A 23,103-nucleotide genomic window follows, 5' to 3' on the forward strand; every position below is an offset into this window, starting at 1 on the left:
TGGCCAAAATCATGACTATCAACGCGATGTTGATGAGAATGTTTGTTAAAGTGTTTTGATTTTGCTTTAAGGAGGAAAGAAAAATATTTAAAAAAATGAAATGTCCTCGTCAAAAATTATCTTCGGTGGCGGCTACTGATAACGACTATCAGCGGTTGTCAACGATAATTGTTGAGTTAGAAGGAAATAGATTGTATTATTGTGCAGAGAATACACCATAACACTATGAACATCAAATTAATCTAAAGACCACTATTAATAATCTATAATAGACCATCTATCAAGTGGTTCACCTAAGCAACAACCAAACATATATTTAAGGATCTTTTTTAGATAACATTGATATTTTTATTACAGGTGTGGTGTCATGTCAAAATTCTACCAAAATGTTCAATGCTATTTATTATTTGGTTGATGAAAGCATTTTTTTATTTTATTTCACTCAAAATTACTTATTTTATTGAATTTATATTATTCTAGAAAATAAACAGTTATTTCTTAAAATTTAAACTAAAATAAACAACCGATAAATATATGTGCTTGTTTTAATTTTTTTTTATCGATAAGAATCAAAAACAATACTAAGAGATTTAGAATATTCATGCACCTAGTTCAACCAATAGATCTAGATTCTTTTGATTGTTATAACTTATCATATAAGTTTTTATGTTTTTTTTGTTAGATATGCAATGTAACATTCCTCATTTTTTACTTCTCGGCAATTCTCACACTACAGCACTTCACGCGGTGATACTTTACTCAACATTATTGTTGGTTAGAACCCTCCACCGATCATAATCCTCTATATGTAATCCTTTTCGAAACCTTAAAAATCAGTTATGCTTGCTTTCAAGATCAATGACTGATCCCACAAATCAACACAAAGACTTTTTAACGTGCTTTATCTTCATTCACATGTTTTTTGAAAAATTTGACAAAATGTCATCCATCTCATAACTACTTTAAGTAAAACACGTTTAACTATAAAGTTCTTAAGTGATGAGGTACTAAAACGGTAGATACATTTTATTGATATAAATATTATTAATTAATTCTTTTAAATTATCCTTAATTCTATAACCTCATACCTGCGCAATTTCTAAATTCTTCTCATGTAATGTGATTTAATAAGGATGTTACATGCAATATTAGGCTTTGATGCAGAATTAAACTATAGCTCTCCCGTACGTAAGAAACATACCTTTTCAAAATAGTATTGTGTATATTTGCGTAGGCGTTTATAAAATTGGATTTGTAATAAAATTATTTTCGGTAAAAGTTAATGTTATAGGAATTAAAGTAATTTATATATTGATATTTTTATTGTTTTTTAGATTTGCATTGATATTTTTATTCTGAAAGATAAGTTAATAGCGAAATTTATATAAAATTATTCAACACAAAAATTATCTGTAATTGTTTTAACTCAAAATAAACTTTAGATTCAGATTTAAATCCTTAACAGACACTAATTAAAGCCTTACAACTTTTACTGTTCGGCGTAAAAAATTAAAAGCCTTACAATTACTGATTCAATAACCATCCATGCTCCGTTAAAAAAAACCCATAGTTTTTTATTCAAACATAAAAACCATAGATTCAATTGTATAAAACATGCGTGGATTAGGATAATGATTGGCAACTTGTTTGCCTGAAAAAAAAAGGTTCCTATTTATATTTTCATTTTCACTTGTTCTTGTTTTTTTAAGTTTGTATAAGAAAAAAAAAACAAAAAATTAGTTTCACAATTTCTTCTATAAATTAAAAAAACAAAACTAAAAAAATAAAAAACTTTTTTCTCAGACGGATCAATCTCTTATAATTTTGCATTAATTTGTTAAAATCTCACGTTCATTTTTGGGTGATTTTTTTTTTCCTGTCTGTATCCCTGACGGTGGAGGCCGCTTCAAGTCGGTGTATTACAGTTACAGCTGCCTATAAGTTTGATACCCATAAAAGTGCTCCAATAATAGCCAAATAAAAAATCTTAAAACGACGTTCTTCTCAGATCAATATATATATATATACTAGTGATTAGTGCTATTCAAAGCATCTTCACAGTCACAGGTGCAAAAAATTCCCTTCACAATCATATGGAACTTCTCAAGAGGTGGTGCAAGTACTTTAACTTCAACGATCTGTGTGAGAGCATAAAAGAATTTGAGTTCTAAATATATAATTATATTAAATATCATTTAAAACATTAAAGAGTTGCATGAAAGGCATGAATTAATTAGCATATGATGTTCTAGAATTTAAGTTCTCAATATATAACTGAATTAAATACTCAAAATATTTTTTTAAAAGTGTAGTAAGCAATTCTGTTTCTCTTATAAAGTATGGGAGGAAATTTTGAACATTTTAGGTAAAATGTAAGAATCTATCGTAAGTCGTTCAATTATTTAAATTTAAATAGTTAATTTTTTATCATTTGTTATAAATTTTTAATTTTACCTTAATAATTGAATGACTTACGATTGATTCTTACATTTTACTTAAAATAAATTATTGAAATAGTTTTTAATTATTAATTTTTTATTATTGATTTGATTTTTTTAAATAAATAAACCAGAGAGACTAGTTCAGCTAGCTAGATAAGTCTCTTGGTATCTGTTTTTTATTCAAAAAAAATCTCACTTAGCATTACTCAAATTTAAAAAAATTATTTCACACAAAAAAACTAAAAAAATCATGTGTAAAAAATCTTAAAAAATTATATTGATTTTTTGCCATCAATTATCCTCGCCCAAGAAATTTTCCTCTCTACCATCTTCGTTACATAGTTACCGCTACTTATTACGATGATCATAGATTGAAAACCCAAGATTCATTAATTGTGTCTAAAAAAAGTATATATTTTTTTTAATAAAAATTAGTGTTTGCTATCTGTATATTCCAATAACCATTTGATTGTGTGATGTAGATATTAGATATGTGTAATCATCTCTCTCCATAGATCATTTTCTTCTGTCTCTCCCTTTTATTCTTTTTTCACCACATAACAGAAACATTCCTTGCTAACTTACACAATGTTGACAAAAATAACGCGTGTAGTTGAAGAAATCTTAATAACACAACACTTGGATACGATTTTCAAATTCTTTCTTGATCAATAATTCCATCTAACAGTCATCCGAAGTGACTCCTTTGAAACAAAAAAGAACTATGTTGATAATAGCCATCTCCTTTAAGGTGTCTCCTTTGAGTCTAAAGAGCTATTATCCTATTAATAATTTACGTGTAACAAATTCTTTTAACATATGTCATGTAGGCAATTCTTTAACTATAAATATCCCGTAGATAATTCTTTAATATGCATATGCATGACCTTTTAAATTTCAGGCATATCACTCATGGCTTGATCAATAATATATTTAAGTGATATTGTCATATTATAGTTTTTTAAGAAATGAAAAAACTATGTTGATAAATAAAAGACAACAAATTCTGTCACGATTTATTTATTACTCAGGTAGCTTAATAAAGAACTTTTCTTCACAGTATGGAGACTGATGATTAAAGTACTATAATATATATGTATATTAGAAGCAACGAATAACTCCAAACTTGTAAAGAGTGGCCTCAAAAGACTATGATCTAGGCTACAAAGCATAAAGCTGTTCATTAATTTACCGGTTGCATAATTGGTTAGCCAGAGTGATTTGGATTTGTCATTACTTTTTGTCTAAGAAAACAGCTAATAATGATGATAGGACCCAAATGGCAAAGTCAAAACTTGGGTAGGCAAAGTAATTGGCCGTTTCTGATGCGAAAAGATGAATGCTTAAAACCATTATGCAACTTTCTATATAAAACCCCCTTTGTCTTTCACTTGTCTTTGTTTTTGGTTAATTGTCAACATTAACCACCAAAGCCTGCCAAATAGGAGCAATAATAAGGTGCATCAATAATGATTCAGGCTCAACAGGAAGCAAGCAAAATACTTATTCTACACCAATGGGATCTGAATGTTATTTACAAAATGAGTTTCACTCATAAATATTTTAACTTAATTAAAATACATTGATAATATCAGTGTTTTTGTTATTACTCAAATATAAATTGTCATATGATAAAGATTATTCATGTTTTAATATTTACTTTTAAACATATTTAAAATGTTTTTCAATTGATTAATAATATTTTTTTATTCAGTAATATTTTAAAATTAAATTCAAAAAATTTTCTAATTATTTATAGATTGTCATTGAATATGATTTTGTTTTAAATAAAATTAGACTAATAAAAAAGACTGAGAGACAACTAAAGATGAATCATTAGGTTTATGTTATCAACAAAATCAGTTAATGGGAATAAATGTCTCATGTCATAGCATATAGATTGGAGAAACATTTTCAATTTCTATCCAACAAGGCACAACTAGCTTGTAGGAGATGCTATTAGAGACTCACTTAAAGGATCATTACACATGTTTGAGATGCAAACAATTTCCCCTAGATCGCAATTATTCAAAAGTTTAGAAGTCACTAGAGATTTTTGAAGAGACTTATCTATGAAACAAGTTAAATGACGTCATCAAACCCATACATATAGAGAGGAGAATGTGAAAGTTAGTCTTTTGTTCTTAACCATTTGTGTTAACTGTTAACATGTGTCTGTTATCATATTTGCATATGGCATAATGAAAAAAAAATGTTGCAAATACTGGTATTTTGGCCTTTGAAATCACATTTTAACAATGTACACGTACTAAAGTGGTTGGAGAATCTCCGTAGATAAGGAACTATATGATGGTCAACAAACAAAATCTGGAGTAAAGTCGTCATATGGGAAGTGAGATCTAATAAGCAAGTTGTAAGTTGTAAATATAACAGGGTGGGTGATGATGACCAAATTTAATTGAAAGCTTGGCTTAGGGAAGCTAGGGAAGGGAAGAGCATTAAGCAGAGAGGGATAGGTGTGAGATTTGGTGAAGTAGAAGGGGACAGAATAGACATCCGCCCGGAAATACAGGGATACCGTACAGTCTTAAATACCTTTTTATTCAGTTTGTGATATTTTTTTATTGGTCTTTAACCTCACAAAGTGAGGCACTACCACTACTACAGTCTTTGTTCTTGTAGCCATGTTTGTTTGCACCTCTCTCTCTCTTTCTGCCACACATCAAACCCAACAGTCTCAGCATTGCAGCAGCAACTGCACCACTGCTCTGCTGCTTCAGCTCTCAGAAGACGAGTAAAATAAAACAAGAGGGGATACAAAGCTCCCATTTTTATATGACTCCAACTTAAATCTCACTGAAAGCTTGATTTGATGCTACCCCAAAATACACACCCTCTTTCCCCCATGCCATAACATAAAGTAAAAAAAGAAAAGAACCCTCCAAAAAGAAACAAAAGTAAAAAAAAATTTAAAAAAAAATACAGCAGAGAGAGTGATAACTCATATCATATAGAGTAGTGAGAGAATGAGAGAGAGAAAGAGGGTCTCTTTCTTTTTGGAGAGTATTGGGTCACAGCCTCTTTTAGCAATGCCAAAGTTACTCAACAACACCTCACGCTCTCGGAAAATGCTGCAGGCATGAAACCATTCATTCCAACCTTCAACTCCTTCTTCCAAACCTCTCCTTCACTTGTTAGATTTGTTCACATTGCAAAGAGATTTTTGTTGCTATGGGGTTGATCGATCTGAACACCACGGAAGATGATGAAGCTGCTCCATTATCTGCTTCTTCTCCAGCTTCATATTCTTCTTCTTCTTCTCACTCGGGGATAAGCACTTCTGCTTCAACCTTGGTTGTTCCTCCTACTCCTCCTTCTGTGTGCTTGGAACTGTGGCACGCGTGTGCGGGCCCTTTGATCTCTCTGCCGAAGAAAGGAAGTGTTGTTGTGTACTTGCCACAGGGACACTTTGAGCATGTTCAGGATTTTCCGGTCACTGCTTATGATATCCCACCCCACGTGTTCTGTCGTGTCCTTGATGTCAAGCTCCATGTAAGTGTGTTGTTCTTCACTTTTTTTTTCTTTCTTTCATCGGGCAAAACAAAACAAAACCAATGTTGTCGGCTCAGGATTTCCTCTATTTCTTAAATTTGGTTTCTTTATGGGGTTTTGTATCTGTGCTTTTTTGTTATGTCTGCGTGCTGAGAAAAATTCATGTTTCCTTGTCAAGTTTAAAAATTTATGAATGAAGAAACGAACATCCCCCTCCCCCCATTTTGTTCCTACTTCTGGTTCTTTTGGTTTATTGGGGTGACCTGTTTTTTGGACTTTACATGAAATTTTGATGTATGGTTGTGCTTTTTCTGAGCAGGCAGAGGAAGGGAGCGATGAAGTGTATTGCCAAGTGTTGTTGGTTCCTGAAAGTGAGGTGAGGCTTATCAATGATGTTAATTTTACTTTGGTTCATTTTGGGTTTGGGGGAAGCTTGCAGAAAGATATCTCAACCTATCTATGTCTTAAGGGTCAGATAAAATTTGACTAAACGGACTAGTTATAATGGATTTGTTTGATTAAGCAGAATGTCAAGGCTCTGGAAACCAAAGGAGACATAAAGTAGACTATGTGCTTAACTCAGTTTTGTTTTCTTTCTATATCCATGTTACTAGCCCTTTCGATATGATGTTATCTGGGAGAAATAGATGCACAGAAAAGTCTCGTATTGTTATTTTATTGTAGGAATGAAAAGGAGAGGAAAGAGGGGTATTAAGTGATGAAGAGTGTCTTTATTAGCTTATTTTAGTTTTAATTTTGCTTGAACTTGAACTTGATTACAGCAAGTGGAGCAAAGCTTGCGGGAAGGGGAAATTGTTGCTGATGGGGAAGAGGAGGATACTGAAGCTATAGTGAAGTCAACAACTCCCCATATGTTCTGCAAGACTCTCACAGCTTCAGACACCAGCACTCATGGTGGATTCTCGGTGCCCCGGCGAGCAGCTGAAGATTGCTTTCCTCCCCTGGTAATTATGAAGCATTGATTTCTCGCCATAGGAATTGTGTTCTAGTGTTTTGCTGAATGTTCTAATTTGCTTTTCCTATTTTGATATTCTAAATTCAAGCCTGATCTTGTAGATGCTTTGAAATGTGTTTCTCCATGATATCAAGATCTTGGAGTATGCTTTGGATATTTTTTTGTAGCATTTTTAATTTATAGTCCACGGTTACTTTTAGGATTACAGTCAACAGAGACCTTCACAAGAGCTTGTGGCAAAGGATCTTCATGGCTTGGAATGGAGGTTTCGACATATATATAGGGGTATTTCACTTACTAACATTAAACATACTAATACATAGCCAGTTGAATACTTGGAGTTTTTATTTTTTGACTTTATGTGAGTGAGCAGGCCAACCACGGAGGCATCTGCTCACAACTGGGTGGAGTGCATTTGTGAACAAAAAGAAGCTTGTTTCTGGAGATGCTGTGTTGTTTCTTAGGTATCATTTTTGGAGTTCCTATCTAATATGAATATGAGCTAATATTCCTAACTTCAACTAACATTTTATAATTTAAATCAGGGGCGACGATGGAGAACTGAGATTAGGGATTCGCAGGGCAGCTCAGTTGAAAAGTGCTGGTTCGTTTGCAGTTCCCTCTGGTCAGCAATTGAATCCTGCAACTCTCAAGGGTGTTGTTAATGCATTATCTACAAGATGTGCATTTAGTGTTTGCTACAATCCAAGGTATTTTTTTCTTTATTCACCTGTACCTTCCCCAGGAGTTAGTGAAGGAAATCTGTAAATTTGTCAGTTCCTGTGCACAGTTATTATGGAGTTTTTTCTGTTTGTATAAGATGGAGATGGAGATAGGGATTCTGAATTCTGAAAGATGATTAGTTTATGACGTCTAATTGAAAATTTCCCATTTCACCTCAGCTCTTCTATTTTAAGGTGCTGGACCGGAGATTTGGTTTAATAGAAGAAAACAAACTGCATTGAAGTCCCTAGTTTCTTCCCATTAGTAATTGAATATTTTAATGATTTTTAAAATTTCCATTTTCTCTGTATGCTTCGTTTGTTTTAATAAGATTCGAGTTAAAAAAAAAGTCAAGCTAACAGTTTATCCAATTACCATGGTATGTGATTGAAGTCTTATAATTCACTGTTCCTTTATAGGTTCAGCTCTTCAGAATTCATCATACCTGTTCACAAATTCTTAAAGAGCCTTGACTGTTCTTATTCAGTTGGAATGAGGTTCAGGATGCGTTTTGAAACTGAAGACGCGGCAGAGCGAAGGTTTGTCAATTATCATGCTTGTTCCTGCTAAATATTGATGACCTATCAATAACTTATCTGGGTCTAACTTCTATTGGCAGATGCACTGGATTAATTGCTGGAATTAGTGATGTTGATCCAGTTAGATGGCTCGGATCAAAATGGAGATGCCTACTGGTATGTCAGCTTTGGTGATTCTAACTTCCTTTAATATTGTTAATGTTCATGTGCACGAGATTGTGTGTTGTAAGCTGTAAGGCTTGATATCGTAATGCTTATGATCATTTTCAGCTCATTTTGGAAAGATACAGTCCATACTCATCCGGAGATTTGCAGCTCATGATTTTCTAGACTTATATTATTTCGACACTTTTACATTTTTGTGCTTTTCACATTAGTTTTGGATCGAAATTTTGCTGGATAGAAGCAATACTACTTATTACTGCTTTTTTCCTTGTTATAACCAACAAATTTCATAATTTAGTTATGGCACATTTTCTTGTTCTTATTTTCACTTTTCTGAAGAAGCTGTAAACAAATATCAAATCCTTTATAGTTCCATGTGTCTTTATTTGATGCTATTTTTTTATTGTTAGATATTTACACATATGCTTCTTTCTTTTTGATTTTCCTTCTGCGTCAAATTCAGTAAAAATAATTCCATGTATGAATTGGGTTTACAAACTCTGAAGGATGTAAGAACTTCCATTGATCTGCCTTTGAGCATACGTGTCTCAAATCAAAGAAAAACATCAGGAAAGAAAATACATATATATTTATTAAATTACTCATGGGAATATTTAGTAGTATCCCCAACCCTTTTTGTTGGGCAGCCTATACGTAGGCTATCAGCTTGACAAATATCATTTTGAATGAAAATCATAGTTCACATCATTTTTTACTGCCATAATTCATAATTAATTGTATGGAAAATTTAATTATCGTGTAATTTGGCTATAATGTGAACTTATAGATTAAGTTGTGTTCCGTGCTTAGTGATGGAATACAAGTTTGATAGGAATTGTTTCAGCCAAAGTTGGCTTGTCTTTGAACACTAATTAGTAACTGGAGAGCTTATTTGCTTTTCTCCTTCCAGCTGCCAACAACATATCTCTTTTTAAGTCCTACTTGGCATATTGTATATTGCAGGTCAATGATTATCATCGTTTTTAATATTGTTAATTCTGTCTAAGTTTCATGCTCACCTTTGTTTTGTATGTCAACTTGTTAAACTACAAAAGATTTGATTGTATTCATTCATAATGGACACGGCGGTTCCTATATGTCACTACCCTATTGTTGATTATGATTTATTCTGAGATGTCATTTCTATAGTACTATGATATAATTGATTACAGCCATATGTTCTTTATCATTTTTACAGGTAAGGTGGGATGACATAGAAGCTGCTAGGCGCAATAGGGTTTCCCCATGGGAAATTGAGCCATCTGGTTCTGCTTCAAATTCCAGTAACTTGATGTCAGCTGGTTTGAAGAGGACCAGGATTGGAATGACTTCAGTGAAGCTGGAATTTCCCACTCCCGGTAAGTCACTAAGCCTGTGTTCTTAAAAGAGAAATGTTTTTGAGCCATGCTTCCCCATGCAATAATATTGATAATTTCATTAATTTGTTACTCATGCATGTCAGATGGGATTGGAGCATCAGACTTTGGGGAATCGTTAAGGTTCCGGAAGGTCTTGCAAGGTCAAGAAATTTTGGGTGTTAATACTCCCTTTGATGGTATTAATGCTCAGAGTCCCCGGTTATACGAGTTAGGGAGGTGCTATCCTGGTTCAAACTGTTCAGGGATTCCTCCAACAGGAAATAATATCAGAATGCCGCATCCAGCGTCTGATTTTTCCTGCAATGGCATAGGCTTTAGTGAATCTTTCCGGTTCCAGAAGGTCTTGCAAGGTCAAGAAATTCTTCCAAGCCAACCATATGGAAGAGTCTTATCTATTGAGGAGGCTCGAGCAAATGGTTGCTATGGACTATATGATGGCTGTCAGTTGCTTAACACCAGAAATGGATGGTCTGCACAGATGCATGACAATGCTCCATATTTGCATGCATCTGTTACACCTGCACAAGTATCATCTCCATCATCTGTGTTAATGTTCCAGCAAGCAGTTAATCCAGTTTCAAACTGTGATTATAATAAAAACAAACGTGATAAGGAAATGGAGGGTAGAGTCCATTACCAAGGTTTATACACATCTGAAGTGAAAGGTAGAACATTTGCATCTTCCCCATTCGATGATCCTATTTTATCCACGCTAGCTCCCGAAGGTGCTAGTTCTTTGGGTATGTTTGATGTTCATAACCAGTTGGGTAGTTCACGGCCACATGAATCAGTGTCAGCATTGAGAAGCAGTCAAGAGTTGGTTTCCTCATGTAAAAGTAGTTGCAGACTCTTTGGTTTTTCATTGACTGAGGACACACATCTTGCAAAGAAAGAGGCGTCAGCCTCTACCATCACTTTACCATTGAGTTCTGGACCTTCCTTTACTAGACTTGTTGAAGATGAGTTCCATCCCGGCCATTCCCTTCCGAGTAAGGGAGTTGGAAGTAACTGCACCAAGGTAAGTGATCTATGTTTCCTGTCCTAGACATGCAGGGTGTAATTGTTCAACTCATGCTTCACACTGATTGTGGATAATTCTTCCTACTTTTTGCAGGGTGTATTGCAGTATTGAATTTAGAATCATGCGTGCGCAATATATGACACTGGAATGAGATGAGCCGAAAAACGGGTCCTTAGTATGCTCTGGTTATGTGCTTTGGATTTAAGTAAGGAGGAAAATTGTTATTATTTGTGTGTCATATTTGTTGGCTATGACCAAGTTGAAGTGCTTGTGTATTAATGGTTTGCTCATAGGCAATGTGACCTGTAAGAGATACATACTCGAGTAAAAACTAATTCTGTAATCCTATGCATATTAATCTTCTATTTGGCACGTAAAGTTGAATGTATTTGTTAGACGCAAGATGTTAAAATTTCAACCGAAAGACCATGGATCCTTCTTGAGGATCTCGAAACACTAGGGAGAACGTTCTTTAGCTGAACTTCTCAGTGATTTCTGGACACTGAAGTGGTTAGTATTCAATCAACAATGATTAGTTCGTTTCTCTTAAAAACTATTCCTCCGAAGTCCTAATATAACACATTGACTGTGCCGGTTTGATCACGTCTTTAAGTCAAGTGTTGGTATTCTTTAACGGTGTAAGTGAATTAAACTATTTGTTACCCTTACTCATTAAATGTTTGATCAAGCTTGACTTTAAGTTTGATTGCATAATGAGTGAAACTCAAGGTTTTTTATATATATATATGGAAAACGCTAATTTTATTTGAGAATTTCCTCTTCTTCTTTTTTCCTTAATATGTTGAACAATTGAAAAAATTGACTTCAATAAGTTAAGGTTTTACAGGGCTTGTTCCCTCACTCCTATTCCTAACTTTAGAGTAGGGTAACTAGATAAGTGTTGTTTTAGTTACCTTTCCACCTTAAAGTTTATGAACCGAAAAAGAAGAGAAAGTGAATGTAACATTTATGGTGAAAAATAGTGAAGCAGCGCAACATCTCTAATTGCCTATCAGATCGTAAGATCGTACATGTAAGTAATGTAACCATAAACTGAATGGTGTACTATTAAGATGACTATCATAACTTTCGGTTGGGACTTGGGACCATGTGTCATAAATGTTGCAGTGATATCCCCCCTCCCCCCCCTTTTTTTTCTCTCATGTATTTCTACTTGTGTTTCTGTACATGTATTTTAGTCCAAATTTCAAATAGTTATGTTGAATGTTAACTAATGTTTTGAGTGAAACTGAATTTAATTTTTTAAAATAAAGTCTTAAATTTGAATGTTTATAGATAAAAAAAATATGATTGATTTTTTTTTATTAAAGATGATCCATTAATTTTTTTAACAAAAAGTAATAATCGGCAAAGTAACCAAATACTTCTTGTCACACCCATAACATGCCAATAAACAAAATGCTATCTAGTGTATACATTAGTTAAAGAATAAAAAATAACAAAAAAATTGACCACTAAAAATAAAGTATTTATTGCCTTTAAAATATAAATGCCATTTAATACTTACTTTTTAAAAGTAGTTAAAGCTCTTCAGAAGAATGAATTTAATGCATTTTAATCAATATTTTTTAGAATACCTGTTAACAAAACTCAAAAGTTATTTAAATTTTAAAAATAAACAAAGTGCAACTAACACAAGTTTAAGAAAAAAATAGTATATATCAATGAAAAAAATAGTATATATCAGTTCAATTAACTTAAAAAGACATGTGGTTGCACTTTTCATTTAAAACATGCAGTTTTTTTTTTCAACAATCATATTGTGAACATTAAAAGCGATAAGAACAGAGCAGAAGTATCGTGATTAAAATAAGAGAGATATAGAGATAAAAAAAGGAATTTTAAAATATATTGTGAAAAAAAATGAAAAAAGTATAACATTTTTTTGGATCCAAACTTCAAAAAAAAGAAAAAATCACTTACAGGTTTTGAAGTGAAGTTTTGAGGGCTGTTACTTTCTGCACTCTGTACGTGCAGGATAAAATACCCCAAATTCTGAGCTAAAGGAAAAATGAACAATTTATATTTCATTTTCGAAAATGCACAGGGGCGCAACAAGAAATAACAGTGAGAGTCCAGGAAGTTTTAGCTCCGCCTTTATTTTGTTTTATTGAACATGATTGTTGTGACATAAATAAACTAAATATGATATTCTCTTCTTCTAAAAATAAGTCTAGGAATCGAACACGCAGAAGTTTTACAATTTGCTATTTTAACTAGGAATAAAATTTATAAGTAATTTGTAGTTAATTAATTATATATTAACTATCATATTTATTTTTTTAGTTAATATTAAATTAAAATTAAATATTATTTATCTCTTTTAGGTTTTTGCGTTTGGGGGGTTTCACTCTCACTCTGGGGCCTTTGCTCGACCTGGCTCCCTCACTCTCTCTGCTCCGCCGCCACGGAGGTTGATTTCGGCCACCATAGGCCTTGCCTTCTGATTTTGCCCAATCCAAGCTGCGACCATCAAAGCTATTTCCGCCCACCACGGTAAGCATCTTACAAATCTACTCCTATCAAAGCCTTCCTTGTGTCAACCACAACGAAACCTATCTACTTTCCTATTATTTTGGCCACTTTTTCGGTAACTCCTAATTTCAAATCTCGTCAAGTGCTACACCGAAAGTTCGTTGCATATCTCAAATCTATTAGATAGAACTGCTGTTGTAATTTTTATTTCCATTTTTATTTAGGGATTGCATGTTCTTTGGATTTGAGATTGTGTGGATGTACTGTTGGTATTCAATTTTAGGTAGGTTTGCTTCTGATTTTCCTCTGTATACTAAGAGCTAATATGTTTTGTTTCTCTTGCCAGAAAAACAATGGAAATTCGTAGTGATTTAATATTTTTCTTGTTTTAGCTTGCAAATTATCTGAAAGATATTGGTGTTGTGAAGAAGGGAGATGCTATAATTATTTTTCTTGTTTCAGCTTGTTTAGTCATGTCAAAATCTCCAGGTTGCTTGATATGTTCCACTTGTCTTTTAAGTTAGTAATATAATTTTTTTTTTTTTTTGTTATGTATATGGTTCTGTCCATAAATCACAATATATACTGAAAACTGGAATCCATACTTGTATGAGGATGAGAGATTTATTTTAGGAAATAGGAACAAGGATACCGTGTATCAGTGCTTCAGCGATATAAAAGCTACCTTTGTAGGGTTTTGTTTATGTGAGGAGAAATTAGCTACTTTAGTTAAATATAATAATCGATTGTTATTGTTAGTGTTTGATGGTATCTCAACTCTCAAGCTCTTGCTCATGTGTGTCTTAACTAATGGCTTCAACTCTCTATTTGTGTCTCCTTATCATTTAGGATTTCTTGAAAAGACGTGTTTATGGCATCTTTGAGACTTTTTTTTTTAATGTTGATTTTTTTTGTTTTGTTCAAAGATACATTTCATGAGGTGAGAAGGAGACGTGACTGAAAGGAGGTAAGATTCTCCCCTCCTTCCTTACTTTCTTTGCTTTTATATTTCAGTTGATTTATTACTGCTTCTATGTGTGTGCGTTTGGATTTCAACTTGTAATTGGATCCTAGATTGATTCTGATTGTTTGGGTTTTTTGGTTTTGAATCTTGTTGTTGTGTGCATAGATCTTAGGGATAAACAATGAAATTTGAGCTTGATTGTTTGTGATGTTATAGTTTATGTTTTGCCATAGTAAATTTCCTTTCTCTATGGCAGTAGCTACATAAGTTCTAGCTTGTCAAGAAGCTATTGGCCAAGCCACACTGTCTTGGCTAAGTAAAAGTCTCTTAAGTAATAATTTTACATTGCAAGAAAGGTATTTTCTACATACTTATGCCACCAGTTCAGAAATATGAAGTTGTATCACTGTTCAATCCACTAGTACTTTTGCTTTTAGGTACTCACTTTTTCTTATATTTAAGTACTTTGGCCAGCAGATTATTGCATTGATATTTAAATTTTGTAGAAGAAAAATGAGAACATATGCTAATTTATGGTTTTTTATATATTATTTTAGGAGTCATATGACACCATAATGTTGGAAAAGTATGGAGAAGACTCTTCAAAGCATCCATTGGTTGATTCAACAGTGTGGGCAGATGTGTCAGATTCAAAGAAGAGACAAATTTTTGGAACTATGGCTACTTCATCTTCAAAGATCATAGGTCCCTCCCACATTTGAATTTCTACACAAGAAGTTTATTAAGGAAGCTGTAAATGTTGCCATGACTTCTTTTGTTGATAATCGTTTAATGCCTGTGTTGGAGCCCATTATATCTTTCTTTGGTGACTCCCAAGCTAGAGCAACTGAGGAGGATCATGAGGACTCATAATGAATGTTGGTGCTCCTTGGCAGCATAGTGTTAAAGCAAATTGGACCTTTAGGCACAAGATTGTTGATTTAGAGAAAGATTGTTTGAGATTACATTAATTTAACTTTATTTTGCAAAAAAATTGGACCTTTAGGATTTTATCATTTGTTCTGTTGTGACTTTCTAATTTTATATGTTGCAAAAAAAAAAAAATTGTTTTGCATGATTAGGAATATGGTTCTTCTTTATCTTACGTGTTTTGATATATAAGCTAGGAATTAACTAGAAAATAATTTTTAAATTACTATAGATATAGAATAATTTTAGCTATAGATTAGCTACAAATTTACTATGAAAATAACATAGTTACATAGCTAGGAACAAAAAAAATTGAGCAATGTATTACTACAAATTAACTAGGATTATTTTTCCTAGTTAATTAGCTACTTGTTTCATGCTGCCAAAAATATTGTAGCAATTTTGTAGTTAACTCTTTTTAGAGATTTGCTACAAAATAATTACTAATTTTTTTTAGCTAATTTCTAAATGTTTGGAGAAATGGTGGGAATTTTGACCAACTCATAAAAAACTAGAAATTTTGTACATACTGTCATTGTAATATAAATTCAAAACCGATAGAAAATTAATTGTCTCCTAAATAATAAATGTTTAAGATACAGTAAAAATGATCATAATAAACATGTTACAATATTATATGAATGTAGAATGGATTTAACCTGAATTTCATATTTGATCAAGAATATGCTGATCTCCCCTAAAAAAAAGATTATGTTGATGTGAAGAATCTTTGTAGTTTTATGTTCAAGATAGGTCATTAATAAAAAAAATAGTTATTAGTTTTTATAATATTAACAAAAAAAATCACCTTTTTTTAGTAAAATGATTTACCATGTAACTCTCTTATTTTTAAATAAAAAAAATTAAAATTGGCTTTAGATTTTACTATTTGTTGCAATGATCCTGTGTCTTAGTTATATGATTTTCACTCCTGAAAAAGATGGGTGAAACCGTGTGTTGACAAGTAATAAAGCTACTAATTCCTGTGGTTGATTGTTTTCATGTACCTTTTACTATTCCGTAATTTTAATTTGTTGGATTACGCGTCTATTTACTCTTCTAATTGCACTTGTTTTGGTTAGCCTAATATTTTATGCCGTGGCTGAGTAAACGTCACACCTGGCGCAACATGTGAGAAATTGGTTAGTCAAGTCATGCCTTGATAACAAAGAAATTAGTATTTCCATATTAGACGACTATAGTCTATATATATAGCTAGTTTGCATAGTTGAGAAATAAGATGGCTAATGTTTCAGAGACAACTTTAGAGAACACACCAACATGGGCTGTGGCAACAGTTTGCTTCATAATGATAGTTATCTCCATTTTTATTGAGCATTTGCTCCATATATTGGCCAGGGTATATATAATAATATTGTTACTTTCGGGTTTCAACTTTTTCTTCAGACACAAGCCACACTTAATTAGAACAAACCAACACACGGATCATGAATTCATTCTTCTTTCTTCACCTATGCCAAGTAATTAATATAGGGTATCTATATCTAACTAATTCTTTCATGTACTTCAGTATTTCAAAAGGAAAAGGAGGAAATCCCTCACTGAGGCTCTTGAAAAGATTAAAACAGGTAAGCTTAATTAATTTCCAGATCACATGCATGAAGCTAGCTTAGAGAGAAATGAGTTGGTATTAATTAGTTTTTCCTTTCACTCTTTAAGACAAACAACGTGATAGTATTTGCCTATTTTCGGTGCAGAATTGATGCTTTTGGGTTTCACATCTCTGCTGCTAACGGTGAGCGAAAAATCAATTGCAAATATTTGCATTCCAAAGGGTGTAGGTGAAACTCTTATTCCCTGCGCAAGCATAGCTTTTGACGATGCTGAGGAAGAAACAAAATGTGCAGAGCAGGTAAGCAAATTAATATATAAGCATATAACTGTGTCAATAAGTGTGTTGTGTGTTGTGTGTGTGCATGTGTATCATCAATGAATTCTTGTAATTGGAAGTTGGTTTTCTAGTTTTCTACTTGATGATGGAACTTCGGTTGGAAACTTTAGAGAAAGGCACTCAGGTTAAAACATCACATAAGGCAAGGTTATTGGAAGAGAAAACCAGTGGGCCGGGTTTGAGTCCTTTTGTAAATATAAATTTTTTGCGATACCAAAAAATAAACTCCTGAAAATTTTACATATTCCATTCAGCCTTACATAGTTACTTTTAGATGTATATTTTAAGAGGAGTGCTAATTCTTAAAAACTAGATTATGAGTGAAAACTATAACCAACTTAACAGTAAAATGTGTTTTTAAAAAGAAGTGTATGATAAACTATGTTGGCGACATTTTCCATATTTGAATGTTTTGGGTGGTGCTGCATGTGTCCACAGGGAAAAGTATCATTGTTGTCGAGGGAAGGTGTCAGAGAGCTGCAATACTTCATCTTTCATCTGGCTGTGTGCCATGTTGTTTCCTGCATTCTCACCTTTGGTCTTGGAATGGCGAAGGTGACTAATCTTTCTTTCAACATTTCCTTTTCTCCCTCTCCTTCATTTCTACACCAAGTTGAGGGTTTAATTAAAGCTAGGAATCTATATAAGCTAGGCCACACATTTAATACAAACATGACCTAATTATGTTACTTTCTCTGAGCCAATATTCCTCACAATTAAGGGGATGTTGGACTTGTGTTTGACAAACTTACTTTAATTTGGTTGTGACGGTCCTTGGAGGCATGCAGATGAGGCGTTGGGAGTCTTGGGAAGGAGAAACTAAAACATTGGAATATCAGTTTGCATATGGTAAGTCTTAGCTAGCTATCTCATTAATTTCTTGTACTGTTTTCATTATACTTTGGTTGTGATTTGTCAAAAAAGAAGACTAAATCATCATGACATAATAGATGGTATAATATAACAAAGCAAATAAAAAGCTTATACAATTCAATGATTTGAACATTTGTGGCGCTGTTTACACTATTTTGTATTCGACCTTTGAATTTACTACAGTGAGATAGCAACCTGTGGACTAACGTACGCTACAGGGATGCTACCTTCTTGTGATAGGGAAGTGTCATTGGGGTGCATTTATTTTCCTTCGTTTGTCATATTTATATTTTCTTGTTGCATATATCCACTTCAAACTTTTCCACAGGGGAGGTATGCCTTATACCATAGTCATAACCTGTATTCTTTTTCTTTGATTGACAAAAAAGAAAAAAAAAGTACGCTATTCAAGTACTTTTTTTGGCTTATGTCCATTTTAATAAAATATTTCAAAAATTTCTTTTTTTGAAAAAAAAAGATATTTCAAATTTTATACCATTGACCGTTCCTATATAAAATTATTTCCCTCAGTTCAGTTAAAACTTAAAAGCAACCGTGTAGTTGATACCTCAAAAAAAAAAAAAAATCGTGTAGTCGCGCGTGCATAGTTATGATTTATGAAGCGTTAGAAAGGAGTAAATATTAATAGCATTATCTTTAAATGTTTTCTCTTTATCATTTTATCCCATAAATTAACCAGCTAACTAACGTAGATAGTGGTAAACCAGGTTTGAGAATATATGTTAGGAGAAGTATCCATTTAACATCCTACTATGTCTTGAATAAACTGCTTTCAAAAATTGGTAATCGTAAACCAAATACAAAAAAATAACCAGCTAAATTATTGTGGCATGTAGAAAAGAAAAGAGTAAATCGTAAAATTCATTCCAAAAAGTTTGAGCGCTAATAAATTGATTTCTGAAAATAAAAAATTAAATTAAATTTTTAAATAAACAAAAAATACAACAAATTAATTATATAGATAATTTAATAACAAATTAATCCTTAAACTATATAATTTAATGTCAAATTGATTCTTGAAAAATATAACTTATTATCAAATTAGTCTTTAAAAATTATAATTTAATGATAAAATAATTTCACAATTTTAAAGACATGATTAATTTGTTGTACATTTAGGAATTAAATCTGTATTTTTTATTATTTAAGAATTAATTTGTTACTACATTTAGGTGAATTTCACAATTTACCCAAAAGAAAAATTAACCCACTTTAGAATTGCTCTCCTCGTCTAATAAGTGTTACAGTTGATTTTTTTTCTTTCCAAAATATCCAAAATGATGACCACTAATAGCTCTTTCTTTCTAAATTTTAATATAATTAAGTGAATTTATACTTACTATTATTTCCTACTCTTTTAAAAAGTGTTGAAACATAACTTCAAAGCATATTGGAAAGTTGAAACACTTCAAAACATATTTATTACTACTATTTAAAATACAAAAATCCAGGAAACTTCATTAATTTCATTACTTGCTTTGGAAGTGTAGATCCACGGAGGTTTCAGCTCACTCGTCAGACACCATTTGGAAAGCGGCATCTTAACTATTGGAGTAACAATTCTGTAATGTATTGGCCTGTAAGTTGAAAAAGTTAAATTGTTGGATTTATAAAATTTTATTTTAGCTATTAACTAATCTATCTTCCACTGTCTTTATTGAGTGGTTCTTTTATTTATTTTTCTAACTTTACCCTTTTAATTTGTCCAGGTCTGTCTTGTTAGACAATTTTATAGATCTGTCCCCAAGGTTGATTACTTCACTCTTAGACATGGATTCATCATGGTAACGCTAATTTTTCAATAAAGTAGTTTGGGTTCATATCATGACTTTTTTGGTAATATTGGTATTATAGGGTGAAATATCTAATTATTACACTTTGTTGCTATACTATTATCCTAGGCCCATTTTTCAGAAGAAAGTAACTTTGATTTCCAAAAATATATAGAACGGGCTCTGGAGAATGATTTTGGAGTTGTCGTGGGATTAAGGTACTAATTAACTACCTACCATGACTTGAATAAAAACGCGACTGAATTAATCTTAACATTTATCAGAAATATAATTGTATTTTGTGAGCATATTGTTGCAGCTGGTGGATTTGGATCTTCTCTGTACTTTACATATTCTTCAATGCAAATGGTAAGTATTAAACTACTATATAATTTATGATAAAAGAAGATTCTGATACAAATAAATGAGCCATGTTACATCTAATTGCTTTTTCTTTTTTCCCCTTTTTGTTCTGCAGCATTCTACAGCCATTTCTGGCTGCCTTTTATTCCGCTAATGGTAAGGATAGCTTAGTATGTAATCGAACCTATTTTTTTAGTCATGGTACTTTTGTCATACATAGGATATAGGTGATATTTATGTTTTGCACAGGTGCTTTTATTGGTGGGAACAAAGCTACAAAGCATAATAACAGATATGTGTTTGGATAGTCATGACAAATCCCATATGATCAAAGGAACTTTGCTTGTGAGGCCCAGTGACCACTTTTTCTGGTTTGGATGGCCCAAGCTGCTGCTTCATCTCATTAGCTTCATATTGTTTCAGGTTATTCTTTAACAACACCATACATTCTTAATTCTTAATCTTGGAAAACATATATTTAAACTCATTATTAGAGTGTTTTGCATCATGCAGAATTCCTTTCAACTAGCATTTTTCACATGGACTTCGGTAAGTTCCTCATAATTGACAAATTTGTGTTCTTAAAAGAGAAGTTTTAAAAAAAAGCGAGATGGAAAATAAAGAAAATGAAGAGAGAATGTATTAAAGGAAATTGAAAATACTGTATAGCCAGAGCCTTTTTGTCAATTTTTTCCTTCCACAATGAGTTAGAATTAGAATTAGTATACTGATCATTGGATAAATAATTGGTACTTTCTATAATTTATTTAACAATTACCTTTTAGCTGTGCAACATTACTTGACAAAAAGGAGAAGATAGCAAAAACAAATGGAGGATATGAAAAAAATTATTCTTTGTTTCGGAATAACTTATTGTTTTCTGTGAAGTACAGATCCGATTCGGCATCAGATCATGCTTTCATGAAGAAATTGAGAATATCATCATAAGGGTAGCTATGGTTGTTTCAGTACAAATTCTTTGTGGCTATGTAACACTACCACTTTATGCTTTGGTAACTCAGGTACACAATCAAACCGTAACTAATTATAACTCTGATCACTCGTAATAGTGCAATTAATTTCCACAGCATCACATATTTATCTGTTTCTTAGAAATTCTATTACTGCAAATTTTGTCATTATTTCAGGTTGTTTGCTTCGTATTTTCTACTAATGTTTTGTTACATAACATGCAATGTGTAACAGATGGGTACCTCGATGAGAAAAGTTGTGTTTACAGAGAATGTGATTAGAGGAATCCAAATTTGGCAGGATAAGGCCAAGAAGAATATGGCTCTTAGGAATCCATATTCACAAGGCACAAGCTTAGACACTTCGCTTTCACTTGAAACTTCACTAGAGGCTTCGCCTTCTTTCAGGCTTGGTGCATCGCTCTCCAATTTTATGGATCGTCCATTAGATGTTAATAAGCACATGAATGTTAATATTACACAAGGAGAAATAGTGAGTGAACAACAAGAATCCGAGAATCAGGCATCAAATCTAAGTTCATTTCAAGGATTTAACCTGCAACTTTGAATAGCATTTATAAGCTTTCTAGTTAGTCATGATTATTGGAGATATAAATTAAGCTATACATATGTGAAATTATTATATGGTCTTGGAATACCGGGTGTTTATATGTTAACAAGTAAATTTTCATTTACACACACATGTATATATTGCTTCTCCATTTGGTTGATAATATGTAAATTTCTCCGTAAGTCTTCACTAAAAATAGTGGTATCCTCTCACATTGCAAGGGACACGTAAATTCTTTGTTAAGTTTAGTGATCTTCCCTAACATTTCAAGAGGGTGTGCCTTCCCCTCATCTAAATTAAATTTTTACTGTACAAAAAAAAAGCAAGTAGATGCCTTAAGTTTGGTTTCTTGTTTAACAAAAATATATCCTTTAATCTAAAAAAACAAGTGTGTTTGAATAGAGAATTTTAACTGAGAAAAATAATTTATTAGAGAATTTAAATTTCTTTAATCTAAAATTCATTGTTTGAAAGTTTTTTTCTGATGAATTTAAATTTTTGAAATTTTAAAATAAAATTTTAAACAACTAAAAATGTGAAATTTTAATTTCCTTCTAAAATGTGAGAAATTGAAAATTTCTTCTTGATGGAAGAACATTTCAAAAAATTTATGTATTTCCTTTATAACATTTATCCTCAAGTTGACTGAATGCTGTAATCGGATATGGTAGTGTCATAGTTCTTCTACGATTTCCTATATCGCATTAATATTCTTCTTTTTTAACACATCAATCATATCTTCTCTTCTCTTTGTATTCATTTTCTTACACCCTCACAATTTTAATTTTTTTATCCAAATAAAAAAATTTAAAAATAAAAGAATTTCAATTCAAACATTTGAAATTCTTAGAATTTAAAATTTCTCAAAATCTTAAATTTACTCATTCAAAGATACTAATAAATTTAAAGTTATAGCCTCTTGACAAGCAATTTTAAAATTAAAGAAAAAAACTAGAACCTGATTGAATTTGAAAGTCTATACATTTCTCTTTAGTTGTTGAGTTGGCAAATTCAATTGCTATATATATACATAAGTGAAAAAGACGTGAAAATATTGAACAGACGAAGGAATGGCATTATTGGCGATATATATAATTATATAGATTGTTTTATGATTTTATCAGCTTGGCTTTCAGGTACGTAGTAAAATATTAAATATATAATGGAGACTTTCATCACTGGATACGTCATCAACCTCCAATAAAATGACGTGCATAAAATGTGGAGACTATATGCGGGATGATTTGTGTGCGCCACCGATTGGTGTATATTTTAGTGATTACCCAATACGCATTTTAAAACCATTGGAAAGTCAAATTTTGCGTACAAAGGAAATTTGGAATAATATAGATATTGGATTGTGTGGCCCCTTTGGAGATTCTTTATAAAATATGGTGGTGGAGGGTAGCCTAGGTTGATCAGTCCATGGTTTTAACTTTACATGGGACGAAAGTGATTGAATGGAGAAGATAT

At 32.2% G+C, this 23,103-nt stretch overlaps 2 protein-coding genes and 1 long non-coding RNA gene across 4 annotated transcripts; all 3 read left to right on the forward strand.

Annotated features, from left to right (window-relative positions):
- The first annotated feature begins 4,870 nt into the window (after positions 1-4,870).
- On the forward strand, positions 4,871-11,175 carry LOC114376434 (auxin response factor 3-like). The gene is made up of 11 exons (XM_028334552.1): positions 4,871-5,954; positions 6,274-6,330; positions 6,737-6,919; positions 7,131-7,215; positions 7,304-7,394; positions 7,476-7,640; positions 8,073-8,192; positions 8,273-8,348; positions 9,556-9,715; positions 9,820-10,754; positions 10,851-11,175. Exons 1-11 carry the CDS (start codon positions 5,634-5,636, stop codon positions 10,866-10,868), a joined length of 2,211 nt encoding a protein of 736 aa, XP_028190353.1. The 5' UTR covers positions 4,871-5,633; the 3' UTR covers positions 10,869-11,175.
- Positions 11,176-12,823: 1,648 nt separating this feature from the next.
- LOC114373824 lies at positions 12,824-15,298 on the forward strand. Of its 2 annotated transcripts, none has more exons than XR_003658470.1 (4): positions 12,824-12,845; positions 13,106-13,274; positions 14,180-14,220; positions 14,775-15,298. It is a non-coding gene; the product is annotated as an uncharacterized LOC114373824 (long non-coding RNA). The 2 variants fall into 2 exon arrangements; XR_003658469.1 differs by lacking the exon at positions 12,824-12,845 and adding an exon at positions 12,931-13,013.
- A 1,089-nt stretch (positions 15,299-16,387) lies between these two features.
- Positions 16,388-21,768, forward strand: LOC114375614 (MLO-like protein 6). Its single transcript, XM_028333443.1, has 14 exons — positions 16,388-16,507; positions 16,679-16,736; positions 16,866-17,020; positions 17,498-17,614; positions 17,848-17,908; positions 19,444-19,532; positions 19,663-19,737; positions 19,855-19,943; positions 20,045-20,094; positions 20,204-20,244; positions 20,338-20,511; positions 20,602-20,637; positions 20,982-21,110; positions 21,295-21,768. Exons 1-14 carry the CDS (start codon positions 16,388-16,390, stop codon positions 21,625-21,627), a joined length of 1,527 nt encoding a protein of 508 aa, XP_028189244.1. The 3' UTR covers positions 21,628-21,768.
- The last annotated feature ends 1,335 nt before the right edge of the window (positions 21,769-23,103 follow it).

The sequence above is a fragment of the Glycine soja genome, chromosome 11 (assembly GCF_004193775.1).
Source record: "Glycine soja cultivar W05 chromosome 11, ASM419377v2, whole genome shotgun sequence".
NCBI classification, from domain to species: domain Eukaryota; kingdom Viridiplantae; phylum Streptophyta; class Magnoliopsida; order Fabales; family Fabaceae; genus Glycine; species Glycine soja.